Here is a 17,879-nt window from a genome sequence, read left to right on the forward strand (position 1 = left end):
TCAGGATCTGTGTCCTTCTATCGTCGTCTAACGCATGGGCTTGCTGAAGTGCGGCATGGCTAGCATAATTCAAGTGATTGGTATCTTCCTAATCGGCAACTGTCTCCGAGTCTCACCAGGGGGCACTCTAGCTATTTCCTCTGGTTCTTCCAAGACTTCGACGTCCCTCCCTGTCACTAGAGGGAGTTCTTTCTCTTCAAAATCATCTGTTGCAGCTCCCTTTGTTCTGAAATTTGCGGTTTCCCCTTGGTTTGGAGGGATTTAGGTGGTATGCTTAATTGTTTTTGGTTAGGATCAAGCCCTTCTCTCGCTGTCCGAGATCTGGTCCTAGAGCTAACTGGGCTTGCGGAACAGAGCTCCTCTTTCTCTACTGATCGTGAAGATGGTAAATCAGGACCCACACTATCACCCAAAAGGGCTGGAGTTACTGGCATGATTGGAATCTGGGAGCAGTGACTGGATATCAATTATTATACTCTGGTGGTTCTGGAATTAGTGCAGACAATGCTACAGGTGCAGTCGGAACTTTTAGTGACTTTTCTAAATTATTGAATTTATCATTTTCTGTCAATTCAAGGCCAGCCATTGAACTACGTAGCTCATCTTTTGTTTGACCCGTGCCTTTCCTGTCTCTACTTGCGCGTTTTTTTGTTTTTTTCTTGGCAAACTGATTGAAAAGGTTCTAACAGTGGTCTTTTTTTAAAACTTAAAAATGTTTGAAAATTCAAATTGAATTACTGCAACTTGCAAGCTTAGCTCTGATCTCAACTCAGAACTAAATTTACGATTTGCTTAACACAAACTTGTATAACATTTACAACTTAATTAATTCTTTATCTTAACAATTTTTCTTTTAACAAGTTTTTCTTACATTCACAAAAATGTTGGCAAAGTCAACTATCATCTCCAGATTTACACTTTTTAAAATGGTGTCCGTGATCTTCTTTAAGTTTCTATTAATTCACAAATAAAATGAGATAAACATTATTTCAAGTAAGTAAAACTTAAGATTCTGGCAATTTCAATCAATTGCTTTCGAAAATAATAACTTTTATCAAAGAGGTGGAGAAACCCACTGGTTTCCTTTAATTAATTCAAAACGTAACTTTGCTGGAGTTCACTGACTCAAAGGAAAGGTATCCGATTACACTACAGGCTGCTGCTGTTATCTCAAGGCCTGAGTGAGAAGCACAGTCTGTCGTCTTCAACTTTGGCTGCTGCTGTTAACCCTTTGAGAGACTTCTGCTTCAACCAATATGCAGCATTCCCCACAATCTCAACTAGTCCTCAGAACTGCGCCCTTCGCCACCACAGTCCAAGGGTACAATTTTAGCTTAATCAACTATATATTTAAAACACTCATACATGGAGTTGAACCATCTTCAATTTCAGATGTCCCATCAACCCATAACCTAACCCAAGCCGAATCAGAACTCACACATGGAGTTGAACCATCTTCAGATTTAAAAAGTTATACTGGACTGAACCCTCACTACTGAAGTCCCATCAGCCCCTGAACCCATATACTAGACTGAAGTCCACTACTGAAGTCGCATCAGCCTTAAAAACACTTATACTTGGAATTGAATCATCATTTGAGATGTCCCATCAACCCAAAAACCTAACCCAAGCCGAATCAACAATATGAAATCCCATCAATTAAATTGCTAATCCCCAGACTGACCTTTGATTTCGTCGAGACGATCTTTCCGTAGTGACCAGACTAATCAGACGATAAGAAGAGGGGAAAAATCAATGCGTGGTCATTTTCCAGTTCTACATTGTGGGCCCTTTTTCCCCATCCTCCTGTTCATAATCAGTCTAATTCTGATTTCGCAGTTGGTCAGAACCGTCTTGAGAAATCCCGGGTTTTCGGCACCAATTATAGAATCCCAAGTTTCTTTACCCGTCAGTCTGGCCTCAATAAAAGTAGAGATGGATTTGCAGGTACAGCATTAGTTATTTTATTTAGCTTGCAAGCGTTCCTCAATTCTCAGGAGCACAAAGCACATTCTGCTCCATGGACTTCTGGAATCAAGTGAGGATATGGAACAAAGGAATCTGTACTGATACATTCAAATGGCATAAAGTTTCACATACACGATGCCCATAGGTCATCCTATATCCCTCCTGACCTGTTGGATCTATTCTGATTGGCTCACTTCCAATCCCTTCCTCTGGCCCCTATTACCCACCATCCTTTTCTCCTGCTTTGGTGGACACACCTCTTCCTGCTTTTCCATGCGGTCTGAAATCCTTTGTCTGTGAACTAACCAGAATTATGATGTGGAGATGCCGGCGTTGGACTGGGGTGAGCACAGTACAAAGTCTTACAACACCAGGTTAAAGTCCAACAGGTTTGTTTCGATGTCACTAGCTTTCGGAGCGCTGCTCCTTCCTCAGGTGAAGCCTTCGGAGCGCTGCTCCTTCACCTGAGGAAGGAGCAGCGCTCCGAAAGCTAGTGACATCGAAACAAACCTGTTGGACTTTAACCTGGTGTTGTAAGACTTTGTACTGTGCTAACCAGAATTAGACTGGCCTACCTCTACATTACATTAACTAATATCTCTAAAGTAACTATTTTATATCACGTCGTCACTGGCGGAGGTGAACGACTCGGAGTACTCGACGACTATGGTTTGTGACCACGTGCCGCATTGGGTGGATTTGCGGGTGGTTCAGGGGGAGGCCCAATAGCCGCAGTGGAGGTTAGATGTGGAGCGGTTGGTGGATGAGGTGGGTGCAAGCAGGTGAGGGCTGCCATTCGGGGCTAAGTGGAGTTGAATGACACGGGGGAGGTCACAGCCGCCATACGGGAGGCACTCAAGGTGGTAGTTAGGGGAGTTTATTTTGATTTGGGCGCACAGGGAGTGGGTGGAGCAGGAGGAGAGGGCAAGGCTGGTGGTTGAGATTCTGAGGGTGGATCGGAGGTACCGGAGGAGGGGCTGTTAAGGGAGAGGCAGAGGCTCCAGATGGAGTTTTGATTAGTGTCCAGGAGGAAGGTGGTGGGGCAGTTGTGGAGGGCCAGAGAGACAGTGTATGAGTACGGGGAGATGCTGGCCCACCAGTTGACGAAGCAAGCAGCGGCGAGGGAGATCGGTAGGGTGAGGGACGAGAGAGGTAAGATGGTGACTCCTGCTCGGCTCTGCTTTGTCGCCCATTATGTTGTTCAAGCCTTGACACAACTGACGCGAGTCTGTGATGCAGTCTGTGACTCTAGCTTGGTCTGGTATGGTCTCGTGGCATCCCTGATGACTTTGCGGAGGTTGTACCTGGATTTCTTGTATAGGTCAGGGTTGCCTGACTTGAATGCCTCAGACCTGGCCTTCAGTAGGACGTCAATCTCCCGATTAAGTCATGGTTTCCAGTTGGGAAATGTACGTACTACTTTCTTTGGCATGCAGTCTGTAACAAGTCCACGAGGCAGAAGTCCCTTCACCAGAATTCCTTTTATTAACAAAACCAACAGCAGTACGACCATGTGCATTCAGCTTGCTGTCTACACTGGGAGTGCAGAGGATCTGACACTTCCTGTTATATACAGAGAAAGGAGTTCTCTGATTGGACCACTAATGGTGTCCATATCAGAGTCTGATATCCTCACCAGTGGTACCGGAGAGGCATGAATAGTCTGTTGGGGAGGACTCTCCACAGTCCTCGGTATGCTGGTCTCCATCAGCTCCGGGGGAGGAAACAAATCCGAGGCCCGCACCTGGTCCAGATTACTAGGTGTTCTCCCACACGACACAGGTCCTGTCCTGGCCTTGACCGTTCCTGCTACCCATGTGGAGCCATTCGCATAATTTCTGACCCATACCTTTTCACCCGCGTTGAACTGTCTTTCTCGGTGAGCGTTGTCGTGGCTCCTGCATTGGGCCTCTTGGTGTTTTTCTACTATTCCGCCTAAATTTGGGAACAGTAGGCTCAGTCTGGTTCGGAGTCGTCTGCCGGTGTTATTCCCATTGTGGCGTGTGGGGTTGTCCTGTGGTGAATAGCCAGCCCGATAGTTTAGTGTCTACTAATATTGCTGACTGTTTTTTCAACCCGACTTTTAGGATCTGGACAGCTCTCTCCGCCAACCCATTTGATGCCGGGTGGTTTGGTGCCGTCCTTATGTGCAGAATGCCGTTTGAATGCCGTCATGAATTATGTGAACTCCTGGCTGGTGAAAACCAATCCATTTTCTGAAACTAACACCCCTGGGATACCATGTGTTGCAAACGAGGTACAAAGTTTTTTGATGGTTGCTGTTGTATTTGCCGAGTTCATTTTGTAGACATCCAGCCCTCTGGAATGGGCGTCTACTATCACAAAAAACATTGAACTCATAAACGGGCTTGCAAAATCGACTTAAAGTCACGACCAGGTGCATTCAGCTACACTGGGAGTGAGGAGGGTCTGACACTCCCTCTTATATACAGAGAAAGGGGTTCTCCGATTGGGCCACTAATCAGGGAAATCGTATTTTAATTAGCCAATCTCAAAGGCCTGGTCTAAGTCATTACACAGTCTTCTACACACTTGCTGATGAGGTCTGTGACGGTGGTGGCAAACTTGTTTAGGTTGGTCGCTGAGTTCTTAAATATGGACCAGTCCACTGACTCCAAGCAGTCACGTTGGAGCTCATCTGTTGCCTCGGACCAGCACTGCATGACCTTCTTAACCGGATTCTCCCGCTTAAGTTTCTGCTTGTATGCTGGGAGAAGGAGCACTGTCTTATGATCCGATTTTCCGAAGAGCAGTCGAGGGATGGATCGGTAAGAGCCCTTGATTTTTGAGTAACAGTGGTCGAGAGTGCTGGTGCCCCTGGTGGGACAGGTGATCTGTTGGTGGAATTTGGCAATACACTCTTGAGGTTGGCCTGGTTGAAATCCCCGGCCATGATGAACAAGGCCTCCGGATGTTCTGTTTCATTGTTATTTATAGTGGTGTACAATTCGCCCAGCACCTTCTCCACTTCCACCTGGGGTGAGGTGCAGACCACCGTGATGATGGCTAAAGTGAACTCCCATGGAAGGTAGTACAGGCGGCACTTCACAGTCAGGTATTCCAGCTCCGGGGAGCAGTATGTCGCCAGGGTCGCCACATCCGAGCACCAGAAGGAGTTGATGAGGAGGCAAACCCCTCCACCCTTCGCTTTGCCTGATGACACGGTCTCATGTATTGAGAAGCCTTCAGGTTGTATGACACAGTCTGGTGAAGCAAGGGTGAATCATGTCTCTGTGAAACAGAGCACACAGCAGCCTCTTACTTCCCTCTGAGAGGTAAGTCTAGGTTTAGGTTCGTCCAGCTTGTTTTCGATCGCTTCGATGTTTGCCAGAAGTATGCTGGAGAAAGGAGTCTTGAAAGTGCATTGCTTTAGTCTCACCTGCAGACCGCCGCATTTCCCTCGCTTCCTCGGTCGGCAGCTACTTCGGGATGGTTCCAGGATCCGATGGGAGACGTCTGACCTTGTGGAAGGTAAGTGGTTGCATCTGGCGGGGTCCGGGGCGCTGGTTTTGTTTTCGGGGTCGAGTCTGACAGGGTACTGGTTGTGATTTTGGGGTTGCCAGGGAGGCATGTTTGTGATCCGGTCGGGCCCCAGCGATCTGCAAGGATGGGTCTACCTTGTGGCACGTTCCGGCCCTCGCGCGGGGTCTCCGCCATTTTGAGGGTCTTTAATCCAGGTCTGGGTCGCAGGCAGGGGTTTCCTGGGTCAGGTTGGGCTGGGTCCCGTGTTCTGTTCCAGCTTTGGTGGTCTGGTCGGTGCGGGCCGGGACGTTGGCGAAGACCTTGCAGAAGGTGAACGCATCCTCGTCATGTGCAAGCGGTGAGCACCCTTGCTTCACAGCGCCAGGGACCCGGTTTGATTCCCAGCTTGGGTCACTCCCTGTGTGAAGTCTGCAGGTTCTCCCGTGTCTGCGTGGGTTTCTTCCGGATGCTCTCGTTTCCTTCCACAAGACCCGAAAGACATGCTGTTAGGTGAATTAGACATTCTGAATTCTCCCTCTGTGTACCTGAACAGGCGCCGGAATGTGGCGACTAGGGGCTTTCACAGTAACTTCATTGCAGTGTTAATGTAAGCCTACTTGGGACAATAAAGATTATTATTATTCAGTTAAGCATCATCCAGTTTAAAGTGGTGCGTAGGGCCCACATGATGGTGGCAAGGATGAGCAAGTTCTTTGCGGGGGAGGATAGGTGTGGGCGATGTGCGGGTGGCCTGTGAATCGCATCCACGTGTTCTGGGCGTGTCCAAGACTGAGGGAGTTCTGGCAGGGATTCTCGGATGTTATGTCCGAGGTGCTGGGTTGTGGGGATGGCCCGCGATATTTGGGGTGTCAGAAGATCCGGGAATCTTGGTGGTTGGGGGGGGGGGGGGGGGGGGGGCTGTATTGGCCTTTACCTCCCTGTTAACCTGGAGACGGATTCTGTTGTGTTGGCGAGATTCAGAGCCACAGAAGACAGGGGTGTGGGTAAGCGACCTGGCAGCATTCCTGTCGTTGGAGAAAGTCAAGTTTGCTTTGCGGGGGTAAGTAGAGGGGTTCACCAGGAGGTGGAAACCGATAATTGATTTCTTCAAGGAGGGTTGAAGGATAAGCAAGGGGGAGGGTTAGAACATAGAACATAGAAAAATACAGCACAGAACAGGCCCTTCGGCCCACGATGTTGTGCCGAACCTTTGTCCTAGATTAATCATAGATTATCATTGAATTTACAGTGCAGAAGGAGGCCATTCGGCCCATTGAGTCTGCACCGGCTCTTGGAAAGAGCACCCTACCCAAAGTCAACACCTCCACCCAACACTAAGGGCAATTTTGGACACTAAGGGCAATTTATCATGGCCAATCCACCTAACCTGCACATCTTTGGACTGTGGGAGGAAACCGGAGCACCCGGAGGAAACCCACGCAGACACGGGCAGGATGTGCAGACTCCACACAGACAGTGACCCAAGCCGGAATCGAACCTGGGACCCTGGAGCTGTGAAGCAATTGTGCTATCCACAATGCTACCGTGCTGCCCTTAAGAACAAATAAATAAATCTACACTATATCATTTTACCGTAATCCATGTACCTATCCAATAGCTGCTTGAAGGTCCCTAATGTTTCCGACTCAACTACTTCCACAGGCAGTGCATTCCATGCCCCCACTACTCTCCGGGTAAAGAACCTACCTCTGACATCCCCCCTATATCTTCCACCATTCACCTTAAATTTATGTCCCCTTGTAATGGTTTGTTCCACCCGGGGAAAAAGTCTCTGACTGTCTACTCTATCTATTCCCCTGATCATCTTATAAACCTCTATCAAGTCGCCCCTCATTCTTCTCCGTTCTAATGAGAAAAGGCCTAGCACCCTCAACCTTTCCTCGTAAGACCTACTCTCCATTCCAGGCAACATCCTGGTAAATCTCCTTTGCACCTTTTCCAAAGCTTCCACATCCTTCCTAAAATGAGGCGACCAGAACTGTACACAGTACTCCAAATGTGGCCTTACCAAAGTTTTGTACAGCTGCATCATCACCTCACAGCTCTTAAATTCAATCCCTCTGTTAATGAACGCTAACGCACCATAGGCCTTCTTCACAGCTCTATCCACTTGAGTGGCAACTTTCAAAGATGTATGAACATAGTCCCCAAGATCTCTCTGCTCCTCCACATTGCCAAGAACTCTACCGTTAACCCTGTATTCCGCATTCATATTTGTCTTTCCAAAATGGACAACCTCACACTTTTCAGGGTTAAACTCCATCTGCCACTTCTCAGCCCAGCTCTGCATCCTATCTATGTCTCTTTGCAGCCGACAACAGCCCTCCTCACTATCCACAACTGCACCAATTTTCGTATCGTCTGCAAATTTACTGACCCACCCTTCAACTCTCTCATCCAAGTCATTAATGAAAATCACAAACAGCAGAGGACCCAGAACTGATTCCTGCGGTACGCCACTGGTAACTGGGATCCAGGCTGAATATTTGCCATCCACCACCACTCTCTGACTTCTATCGGTTAGCCAGTTCGTTATCCAACTGGCCAAATTTCCCACTATCCCATGACGCCTTACTTTCTGCAGAAGCCTACCATGGGGAACCTTATCAAATGCCTTACTAAAATCCATGTACACTACATCCACTGCTTTACCTTCATCCACATGCTTGGTCACCTCCTCAAAGAATTCAATAAGACTTGTAAGGCAAGACCTACCCCTCACAAATCCGTGCTGACTATCCCTAATCAAGTAGTGTCTTTCCAGATGCTCAGAAATCCTATCCTTCAGTATCCTTTCCATGACTTTGCCTACCACCGAAGTAAGACTAACTGGCCTGTAATTCCCAGGGTTATCCCTATTCCCTTTTTTGAACAGGGGCACGACATTCGCCACTCTCCAATCCCATGGTACCACCCCTGTTGACAGTGAGGACGAAAGGATCATTGCCAACGGCTCTGCAATTTCATCTCTTGCTTCCCATAGAATCCTTGGATATATCCCGTCAGGCCCGGGGGACTTGTCTATCCTCAAGTTTTTCAAAATGCCCAACACATCTTCCTTCCTAACAAGTATTTCCTCAAGCTTACCAGTCTGTTTCACACTGTCCGCTCCAACAATATGGCCCCTCTCATTTGTCAATACAGAAGAAAAGTACTCGTTCAAGACCTCTCCTATCTCTTCAGACTCAATACACAATCTCCCGCTACTGTCCTTGATCGGGCCTACCCTCGCTCTAGTTATTCTCATATTTCTCACATATGTGCAAAAGGCCTTGGGGTTTTCCTTGATCCTACCCGCCAAAGATTGTTCATGCCCTCTCTTAGCTCTCCTAATCCCTTTCTTCAGTTCCCTCCTGGCTATCTTGTATTCCTCCAACGCCCTGTCTGAACCTTGTTTCCTCAGCCTTACAGAAGTCTCCTTTTTCCTCTTAACAAGACATTCAATCTCTCTTGTCAACCATGGTTCCCTCACTCGACCATCTCTTCCCTGCCTGACAGGGACATACATATCAAGGACACGTAGTACCTGTTCCTTGAACAAGTTCTACATTTCACTTGTGTCCTTCCCTGACAGCCTATGTTCCCAACTTATGCACTTCAATTCTTGTCTGACAACATCGTAGTTACCCTTCCCCCAATTGTAAACCTTGCCCTGTTGCACGCACCTATCCCACTCCATTACTAAAGTGAAAGTCACAGAATTGTGGTCACTATCTCCAAAATGCTCCCCCACTAACAAATCTATCACTTGCCCTGGTTCATTACCAAGTACTAAATCCAATATTGCCCCTCCTCTGGTCGGACAATCTACATACCTGTGTTAGAAAAGCTTCCTGGACACACTGCACAAACACCACCCCATCAAAACTATTTGATCTAAAGAGTTTCCACTCAATATTTGGGAAGTTAAAGTCACCCATGACTACTACCCTGTGACTTCTGCACCTTTCCAAAATCTGTTTCCTAATCTGTTCCTCCACATCTCTGCTACTATTGGGGGGCCTATAGAAAACTCCTAACAAGGTGACTGCTCCTTTCCTATTTCTGACTTCAACCCATACTACACCAGTAGGCAGATACTCCTCGAACTGCCTTTCTGCAGCTGTTATACTATCTCTAATTAACAATGCCACCCCCCCACCTCTTTTACCACCCTCCCTAATCTTATTGAAACATCTATAACCAGGGACCTCCAACAACCATTTCTGCCCCTCTTTTATCCAAGTTTCCATGATGGCCACCACATCGTAGTCCCAAGTACCGATCCATGCCTGAAGTTCACCCACCTTATTCCTGATGCTTCTTGCGTTGAAGTATACACACTTCAACCCATCTCCGTGCCTGCAAGTACTCTCCTTTGTCAGTGTTCCCTTCCCCACTGCCTCATTACACGCTTTGGCGTCCTGAATATCGGCTACCTTAGTTGCTGGACTACAAATCCGGTTCCCATTCCCCTGCCAAATTAGTTTAAACCCTCCCGAAGAGTACTAGAAAATCTCCCTCCCAGGATATTGGTGCCCCTCGGGTTCAGATGCAACCCGTCCTGCTTGTACAGGTCCCGTAACAGCCTCCCCGAACAGGCGCCGGAATGTGGCGACTAGGGGCTTTTCCCAGTAACTTCATTTGAAGCCTACTTGTGATAATAAGCGATTTTCATTTCATTTCATTTCACCTTCCCCAGAATGCGCTCCAATTATCCAAATACCTGAAGCCCTCCCTCCTACACCATTCCTGCAGCCACGTGTTCAGTTGCACTCTCTCCCTATTCCTAGCCTCGCTATCACGTGGCACTGGCAACAAACCAGAGATGACAACTCTGTCTGTCCTGGCTTTTAACTTCCAGCCTAACTCCCTAAACTCATTTATTACCTCCACACCCCTTTTCCTACCTACGTCGTTGGTACCAATGTGCACCACGACTTCTGGCTGCTCACCCTCCCCCTTAAGTATCCTGAAGACACGATCCGAGACATCTCTGGCCCTGGCACCCGGGAGGCAACATAGCTTCCGGGAGTCTCGCTCGCAACCACAGAATCTCCTATCTATTCCCCTAACCATTGGATCTCCTACAACTATTCTTTCCTATTCTCCCCCCTTCCCTTCTGAGCCCCAGAGCCAGACTCAGTGCCAGAGACCTGGCCGCTAGGGCCTTCCCCCGGTAGGTCATCCCCCCCAACAGCATCCAAAACGGTATACTTGTTTTGAAGGGGAACGGCCACAAGGGATCCCTGCATTGTCTGCCTGTTTGGTTTTTTTCCCCTGACTGTAACCCAGCTATTCTTGTCCTGTACCTTGGGTGTGGTTACCTCCCTGTAACTCTTCTCTATCACCCCCTCTGCCTCCCGGATGATCCGAAGTTCATCCAGCTTCAGCTCCAGTTCCCTAACATGGTCTTTGAGGAGCTGGAGTTGGGTGCACTTCCCGCAGGTATAGTCAGCGGGGACACCGGTGGTATCCCTCACCACCCACATCCTACAGGAGGAGCATGCAACTGGCCTAGCCTCTATCCCCTCTTACCCTACAGAATATAGCTGCCCCGTGGATCAACTGGATCTCCGCCCTCCGACTCTGCTCCCAGTCAGCTGCACTCTCTGTAAACTCCTGGCTCTCTTCTCACTCTTTGCGGAAATGTAGGAAACAAAATGAAAGGAGCACCTTACTCCCTCCTCACCTAACTCCCTCAGTCACCAAACTCTCACTATAGCACTCAAATGCACCAAATTCAGCACTCAGTGCAAACTCTGCACTGTAGGGGATCACTTTTATACTGTCAATCTAGCCTCTGAAAACTGGCCTAATCCAATTAACTAATTAACAAGCTCCAGCTGCAAGTGCCTACAAGTAGAAGCTTTGTTTAAAGCTGAGTGAAAATTCACCTTCTTCTAAACCAAACCACAACTTTTAAGTTAATTAACTAAATAAAAAAAAGACTAGACTTTAGATAAAAATGAAGCCTTATAGTGGGAGGGAGTCAGTCACCAAACTCTCACTATAGCACTCAAATGCACCAAATTCAGGACTCAGTGTTGGGGGATAAGGGGTAAAAATTGGGAAGGCGGGATGTGGTGAGGTGTTGGTATCAGGGGAGGTTTGGGATTTGTGTTTTTTTGTTTAAGTTGATGTGTTGCTCTTCTGATATTTTGTGTGCATATGTAAAAAGCCTTGAATAATTTTTTTTAAATTGCACCCCACATCTCTGTAATGGCAATTAAATCATACCCATTTATCACTATTTGCACCTTCAAATTATCTACCTTATTGCAAATGTGGTGTGCATTCAAAACGAGTGCCTTTAACTTTGTATTTTTTAATTGTTCCGCATTCTGACCCTATTTGATGCTTGCCTATCTTCTAATTTCACTTCCTACTTTTCTGCTTCCGGTTACCAGTTCTACTTCCCTCCAATCTGAGCTCCCCCTCAGGTTCCTATCCCGCCACCAATCCAGTTTAAACCCTCCCCAACAGCACTCCGTAAATTTTCCTGCTCGGATGTTAGTCACGGTCTGGCTAAGGTGCAACCCGTCCATCTTGTACAGGTCGCTCTGCCCCAGAAACAGTGACTATACACAGCACCATAACATATGCAATATAGTATCTGTGCAGTAATAAACACGTGCCTAACAGTGTGTATTGTTACAGATGTATCACAATGCAGATTCAGTAAATTGGGTCATTTCGCCAAAGTATTCAACACCATCACTGGTTCAAGCACATCTGAGAAACTAATTCTGGAGGATCTTGCTGATTTAGAAAAGAAAGCATAGAATGAGTTCCCTTTCATAGGTAAGAGTTATGATCCCAGCTGATGTTAATGCTGGACAAATCAGATTGCAAAGTAAAACCTCGCTTGATAGATCCCAACTTTGCTTTATAGATCCTTAGTGAACAAAATCATAGGAGTCTGCTGATGAACTTTTAACACAAATAATGAAACATTTATTAAACTGGAAAAAATGAACTACATTACACAGATAAAAAGATTGGAAAGATCTCAATACAAACACAAAAGGATGATTCAATTTCCTATAATCCTTTACTTCAGCTATATGTTTACAGACACATACAAATTCAGAAAGATAAAACAATTTCTCATATCTACCTTATACTAATAATATTCAGGAAACATTTGCAGCATGTGAACCAACTGGAAAACTATGGTCAGATACACCACATTGTGACCAAAGAGGATTTCTCAACCACCCACCCAGGTAGGTGTTCGCCACGTCGGATGCCAACCAGTCTCAATGAAATCCTGTCTTTCTCACAAAAGTTTCTAATCTCCACATTTGAAAAACTCACCCTAAGATTCTCTCCAAACGTTGCTTCCACTCGGATGGCTTCAATAAGAATCCACCTTCAGGATTTTAATCTCACCTTCCAAGATTTGTTTCTCCTGGATCTCTGAGTACACTCATGCTTCACTTTCCAAGCAGACCCTTAGATCCTCAGCCATGCCAAGCAGACCACCCCAACTCCAAAAGGGTACCATTGCCCTTACGGCAGCCCGGAGTCACTAACGTTTGTTTGTCGTCTCAAATCTTCTGGGTTTCTCTCAAGCCCACTTTGTTTCAAGTCTGCTCCTTGCAGCTCTTTCTTTAACATGGAGCCTTTTCTTTGCTCCTATATATTACCTTGACAAAATGAGATTTATCTCTGATCCCTATCTTTGTCCCTGCCTGGGACTTTCTTCTGGGACTAGTTTCTGCCTAACTTTCTGGTTTAGACCCTTCTCCCTGTATTCCTCCCAGTGTTCTATTCCATGGGACACCTTACCCCAGAATGGCATTACTGGAAGCCTTGCTGAGTCACTTTATTCTTCCAAGCTCATGGAGCCAACCACCATGAGGAACACGAACAAGCATAGCAACCACTTGCATCCTCAATTGTAAAGCACAATGGAAAAACGGATTTATTGCTAAGCAATGATTGACTGGTCTGTAAAATGCCATTCAGTGGTATGCAGTATCATGGGAGATGTCAGACATTGGAGTACCATGCACAATTCCAAGATCATTTATAAATAGACCTACTGGTAGTTCCAAAAGACTGACATCCACACACCAGAAGGTTTCCTGACTTCAACAGCCTTGGAGATGGATTTCAGAAAACAGAAGTGAAAGAATCATAGACCAAATTGTAGAAGAATGCAGAAGTCCTTGACATGCAGCTCCTTCAACACCACCAGATTTTCCCACCTCTTAGCCCACCAAAATAATATCACAGTCAAGATCTAAGGGCAGCACGGCGGCACAGTGGTTAGCACAGCTGCCTCACAGCTCCAGGGACCCAGTTCAATTCCGGCCTCAGGTGACTGTGTGGCGTTTGCACTTTCTCCCCAAGTCTGCGTGGGATTCCTCCGGGTGCTCCCGTTTCCTCCCACAATCCAAAAATGTGCAGGTTTGGTGGATTGGCCATGCTAAATTGTCTCTTAGTGTCCAAAAGGTTGGGTGGCGTTACGGGGATGGGGTGGAGGCTTGGGCTTAAGTGGGTGCTCCTTCCAAGGGCTGGTGCAGACTCGATGGGCCGAATGGCCTCCTTCTGCACTGTAAATTCTATGATCTGTTATTCCCAGTTGAGATAGAAAGACACAGAGACATAAGGGAACATGAACCAAGAAAGTGAATACAGAAAAACATGGTGACAGATAGAGAGAGTCTTAGGCGTACAGAGAAAGAGAGCCATAAAGGAAAGAAAAAGGAACTTTGGGTCTAACACAAACAATGAGTATCAGGGAGAGAAGAACAATGTAGTCACAGACAAGAAAATGGAAGAATACAACCAAAAAAACAATAGAAAGAGATAGAACCAAAAACACATAGAAGACAACAAACATTTAGAAAGAGGCAGGCAGATAGAGGAAATCCTCCTTGTTATTTGCTTTCAAGCACGAACATGTAATCTGAGAAAACCATGTGGAGCAGACTTGGAAAAACAAAATGAAGCAATTGTGCTCAACAGCTTCAGGATTTTGATCCAATGGGCATATTTGCTGCGTAGTAAAATATGCAGTGCTCATAGTGATAAAAATGATTTAAATTTAGTGAGACGTTATTTAGAATATATCTGTGATTATAGCTTCATTCTTGTCAGATGCATTTTCTTGTTTGTGTAACTGATGTCAGGTACACTTTAAACATTAATTTGCATTGCAGAACTTCAAGGCACATTAATTCTTTGTAAATGTAAATGCAAATATAATAGGCTACTTTTGACAGTGAATTACATGGAGAAAAATGTATTACCATCTAAATATTACAAAATCAGGGGGTTTAGTCACTACAATTTAAATACTACAGCACTACATGGAGGTTATTAACTATCATCTATATTACAACATTAAAAAATACACTATTATCTAATATACATAAGGAATATGCAAGAAACATAAGGGAAAACCTACAACCACCTGTCAATGGACAAAACTCACTTGCATCTATTTATTAAATTGGAGAAAAAGGCACTACCATATATTAGAACAGGGCAAAATAATTCATTGTCATGTATACATGACAATGAGAAGAATAATTCATTACCATTTCCATATTACAACATGGAGATAAGTTCACTCCCATCTTTATATTACAATATGATGAAATATTTACTTCCCATGACTCCTCCACAACATGGCAACTTTTGCCATATCTCAAGTGGTCCCTCTGACATTGCCGGTCAGTTCAACTGCACTGTTGTGAGGTAGATAATCTTAATTGGTATTGGTGTTGCTGCCTTAATAAATCCAAGCCCCATCTAAAAAGTTGTTACTTCGGTCTGCATGAAACTTGCTGGTCTTCCTGTTTGCAGACGGGCACATTCCAAGGTCCAGGACTGCATACTGAAGGATGCACTAAAGCTTGCGTTAGCCACCACAGAGGTTCAATCGAGAAAGTTTGCTGTCTAAAGCCTTTCAACCATCGTGTACTGAGGGGCTTGAAAATTGGCAGAACCCCTCAAGCTGAATGCCTAACAATGATTATGAATGCAAAAGTATTAAAATTGTATTGAGACACCTCAAGGAGGAACATGCGATATTCGATTGCACTTTCTGAAATGTTTTCATTTGAAATGTTTAGTTCCCAAGCTGCATGCCTGACCTGGAATGTATATTGAAAATATCAGAAGAATTATATATTTTTCTAATAATCTTTATTGTCACAAGTGGGCTTACATTAACACTGCAATGAAGTTACTGTGAAAAGCCCCTAGTCACCACATTCCGGCGCCTGTTCAGGTACACAGAGGGACAATTCAGAATGTCCAAATTATCTAATAGCACGTCTTTCGGGACTTGTGGGAGGAAACCGGAGCACCTGGAGGAAACCCACACAGACACGTTGAGAACGTGCAGACTCTGCCTAGACAGTGACCCAAGCCGGGAATCGAACCTGGGACCCTGGCGCTGTGAAGCCATAGTGCTAACCACTATGCTACGGTGTTGCCCATACAATTGTATAGTGGCACTTAAGAATGGAACATATCATAGAATTTACAGTGCAGAAGGAGGCCATTCGGCCCATCGAGTTGTACTGTATGGAGCCAAGTCGAGCTTTATGGCACTTTCTATAATTTTCAAGATGAAAGATTTGTGATATTTTTACAACTTTTATGAACGAAGTGTATTTTTGGAGGGTGAAAAATTGTCGGTGACTCTAGAAGTGCCCTGCAAGCAATATTAACATTGACTGTAAACATCTTTTCTGTCTGCCCTTTCAAGCCTGCAAAACATTTCTTTTCACTTTACGGACTGTTATACTGAGACATAATATGGTTACTAACTTGCCCCAGCCCCTGACCCCGCTCACCCCATACACACTCAGGCACCGACTGCTGAAGTGGGAGATTGAGATGTGAACTGTACGATTGCTTTGCTGCTGTCCTGGCTGCTGAGGAATCCATACCATAATACATAATAATGTAGATCCACACAATACGACTCTAATAATCTTTTTTTTTTTTTTAAACACTTCTTGAATGTGGTTCGGCATTATAATACAACTGAACCTTACCAGCTGCGGCATGGACAAAAAAACATAAATCAAGACAGCAGAATATTGTGTGCATTTGTTTTCGGTTTTTTTTTTTTACAGCGAACCTTTGGAAAGCCAGGCTTCTAGAAAATCTCTGTAGTAAGTCTCGCACAATGCACAACAGCAGAGGTTACTTGAAGCAAGAGCAGGGATGCCGGCGACAGCTACCATTCCCCATCGAGAGTGGCACTGACAACCACGAACTACATTCCCACACGATTCTTCACCGACAGCTTGCAAGAGTTTATTTACATTGCCACTTGCAGGATATGTATGGTCCGTTTGCCCGTGGGGTTCGCACCTAAAGTTTCTAACTTATGTGTAAAAGTAATCTTGGACCGATCCCAGAGTAATGGAGTGGATTCGGTGTTCCAAATTGAACCTTAATTCGAATTGACTGTTATTCTCACTGGCCCTGGTTCGAATTAATCGCGCGCGAATTTGGTTGTGGAGACGCTCATAACAGCAGAGTTGCTTCGACTATTTTAGGAATGCTAACAGAGGTCAAAAACGAGCTCGAATTCATTTGCCAAGGTTGCCTAGAGGGTGTGCTTGATGAGGGTTTATTAAATATTGCTGCTCAAAAAAAACTCAAGGTTTTTTTTTTAAATGTGTCCCTTTGTAGATGTTATACTCTAAGTCCCCCTTTTCTTACCTTAACCACCACATGTAGCTGTACTGGTAAGGGAAGAAGCTGTTGGGGTCATCGCAGCAGTATTTGATATCATTGAACCCGCAGCAAAAAATGGCGCTCAGGTGGCTGTCCGACTTGGGACAGGTGAAGTTGGAAACGAAGGCGTTTTCCTCCGCGTTATAATAGCCGCTGCAGTCCGCACTCATGGTGGAGCCCGGCGGGAAAGGTCGGCGGAGAGCCGGGAGATCGTCCCAAAAGCTGGAAGGATTTGGCAGGCCGATGACTGGAGAGGAGGGAAGTTGCAGAGAGCTCCTTTGATTCCAAACGCAGGTCAGAGGAACTGCTCCGGCCGCTCGGGAGGAAAGTTCTGTCAGGAGGCGGCTAGCAATCTCCCTCGGAGGAGCGAGGCTGTCTCCAGGTTTCTCCTGTCTCCTGACGCGCGATATCCATCTGGCTGAGGAAGCGGACCCGCGCCTGTCTATCCCAAACTTCCTTTCAGCACAGGGTAGTCCAGCTCGTCCACAGCTGGAGCCCAGAGGAATTCCCTTCACCGGAGTGAGCTGTGTGGGCCGGACTGATTTTTCAGCTCACTCGTGGCACAAGCCCATGATATAAACGGAATAATAATACAATAAGATAAATAAATAAAGACACTTTCACACCGAACCTCTCTCGGCCGATTTCCCCCCGCACTTTTCTCGGTTGGAGTGGATTACTTATTGAGTACTTCTGAAGCCTGAACATCCTCG

General features: G+C 45.9%; 1 protein-coding gene across 1 annotated transcript in view; it reads right to left on the minus strand.

Moving 5' to 3' along the window:
• LOC140426297 (protein shisa-like-2A) overlaps positions 1–17,336 on the minus strand; it is a 42,971-nt gene extending 25,635 nt beyond the window's left edge. Inside the window, exon 1 of the mRNA XM_072510874.1 lies at positions 17,152–17,336. Within this exon, the coding sequence (XP_072366975.1) occupies positions 17,152–17,336 (185 nt within the window). The remainder of the gene's footprint in view (positions 1–17,151) is intronic.
• Between the last annotated feature and the right edge of the window lie 543 nt (positions 17,337–17,879).

Source organism: Scyliorhinus torazame, chromosome 7 (genome assembly GCF_047496885.1).
Source record: "Scyliorhinus torazame isolate Kashiwa2021f chromosome 7, sScyTor2.1, whole genome shotgun sequence".
Classification (NCBI taxonomy): Eukaryota; Metazoa; Chordata; class Chondrichthyes; order Carcharhiniformes; family Scyliorhinidae; genus Scyliorhinus; species Scyliorhinus torazame.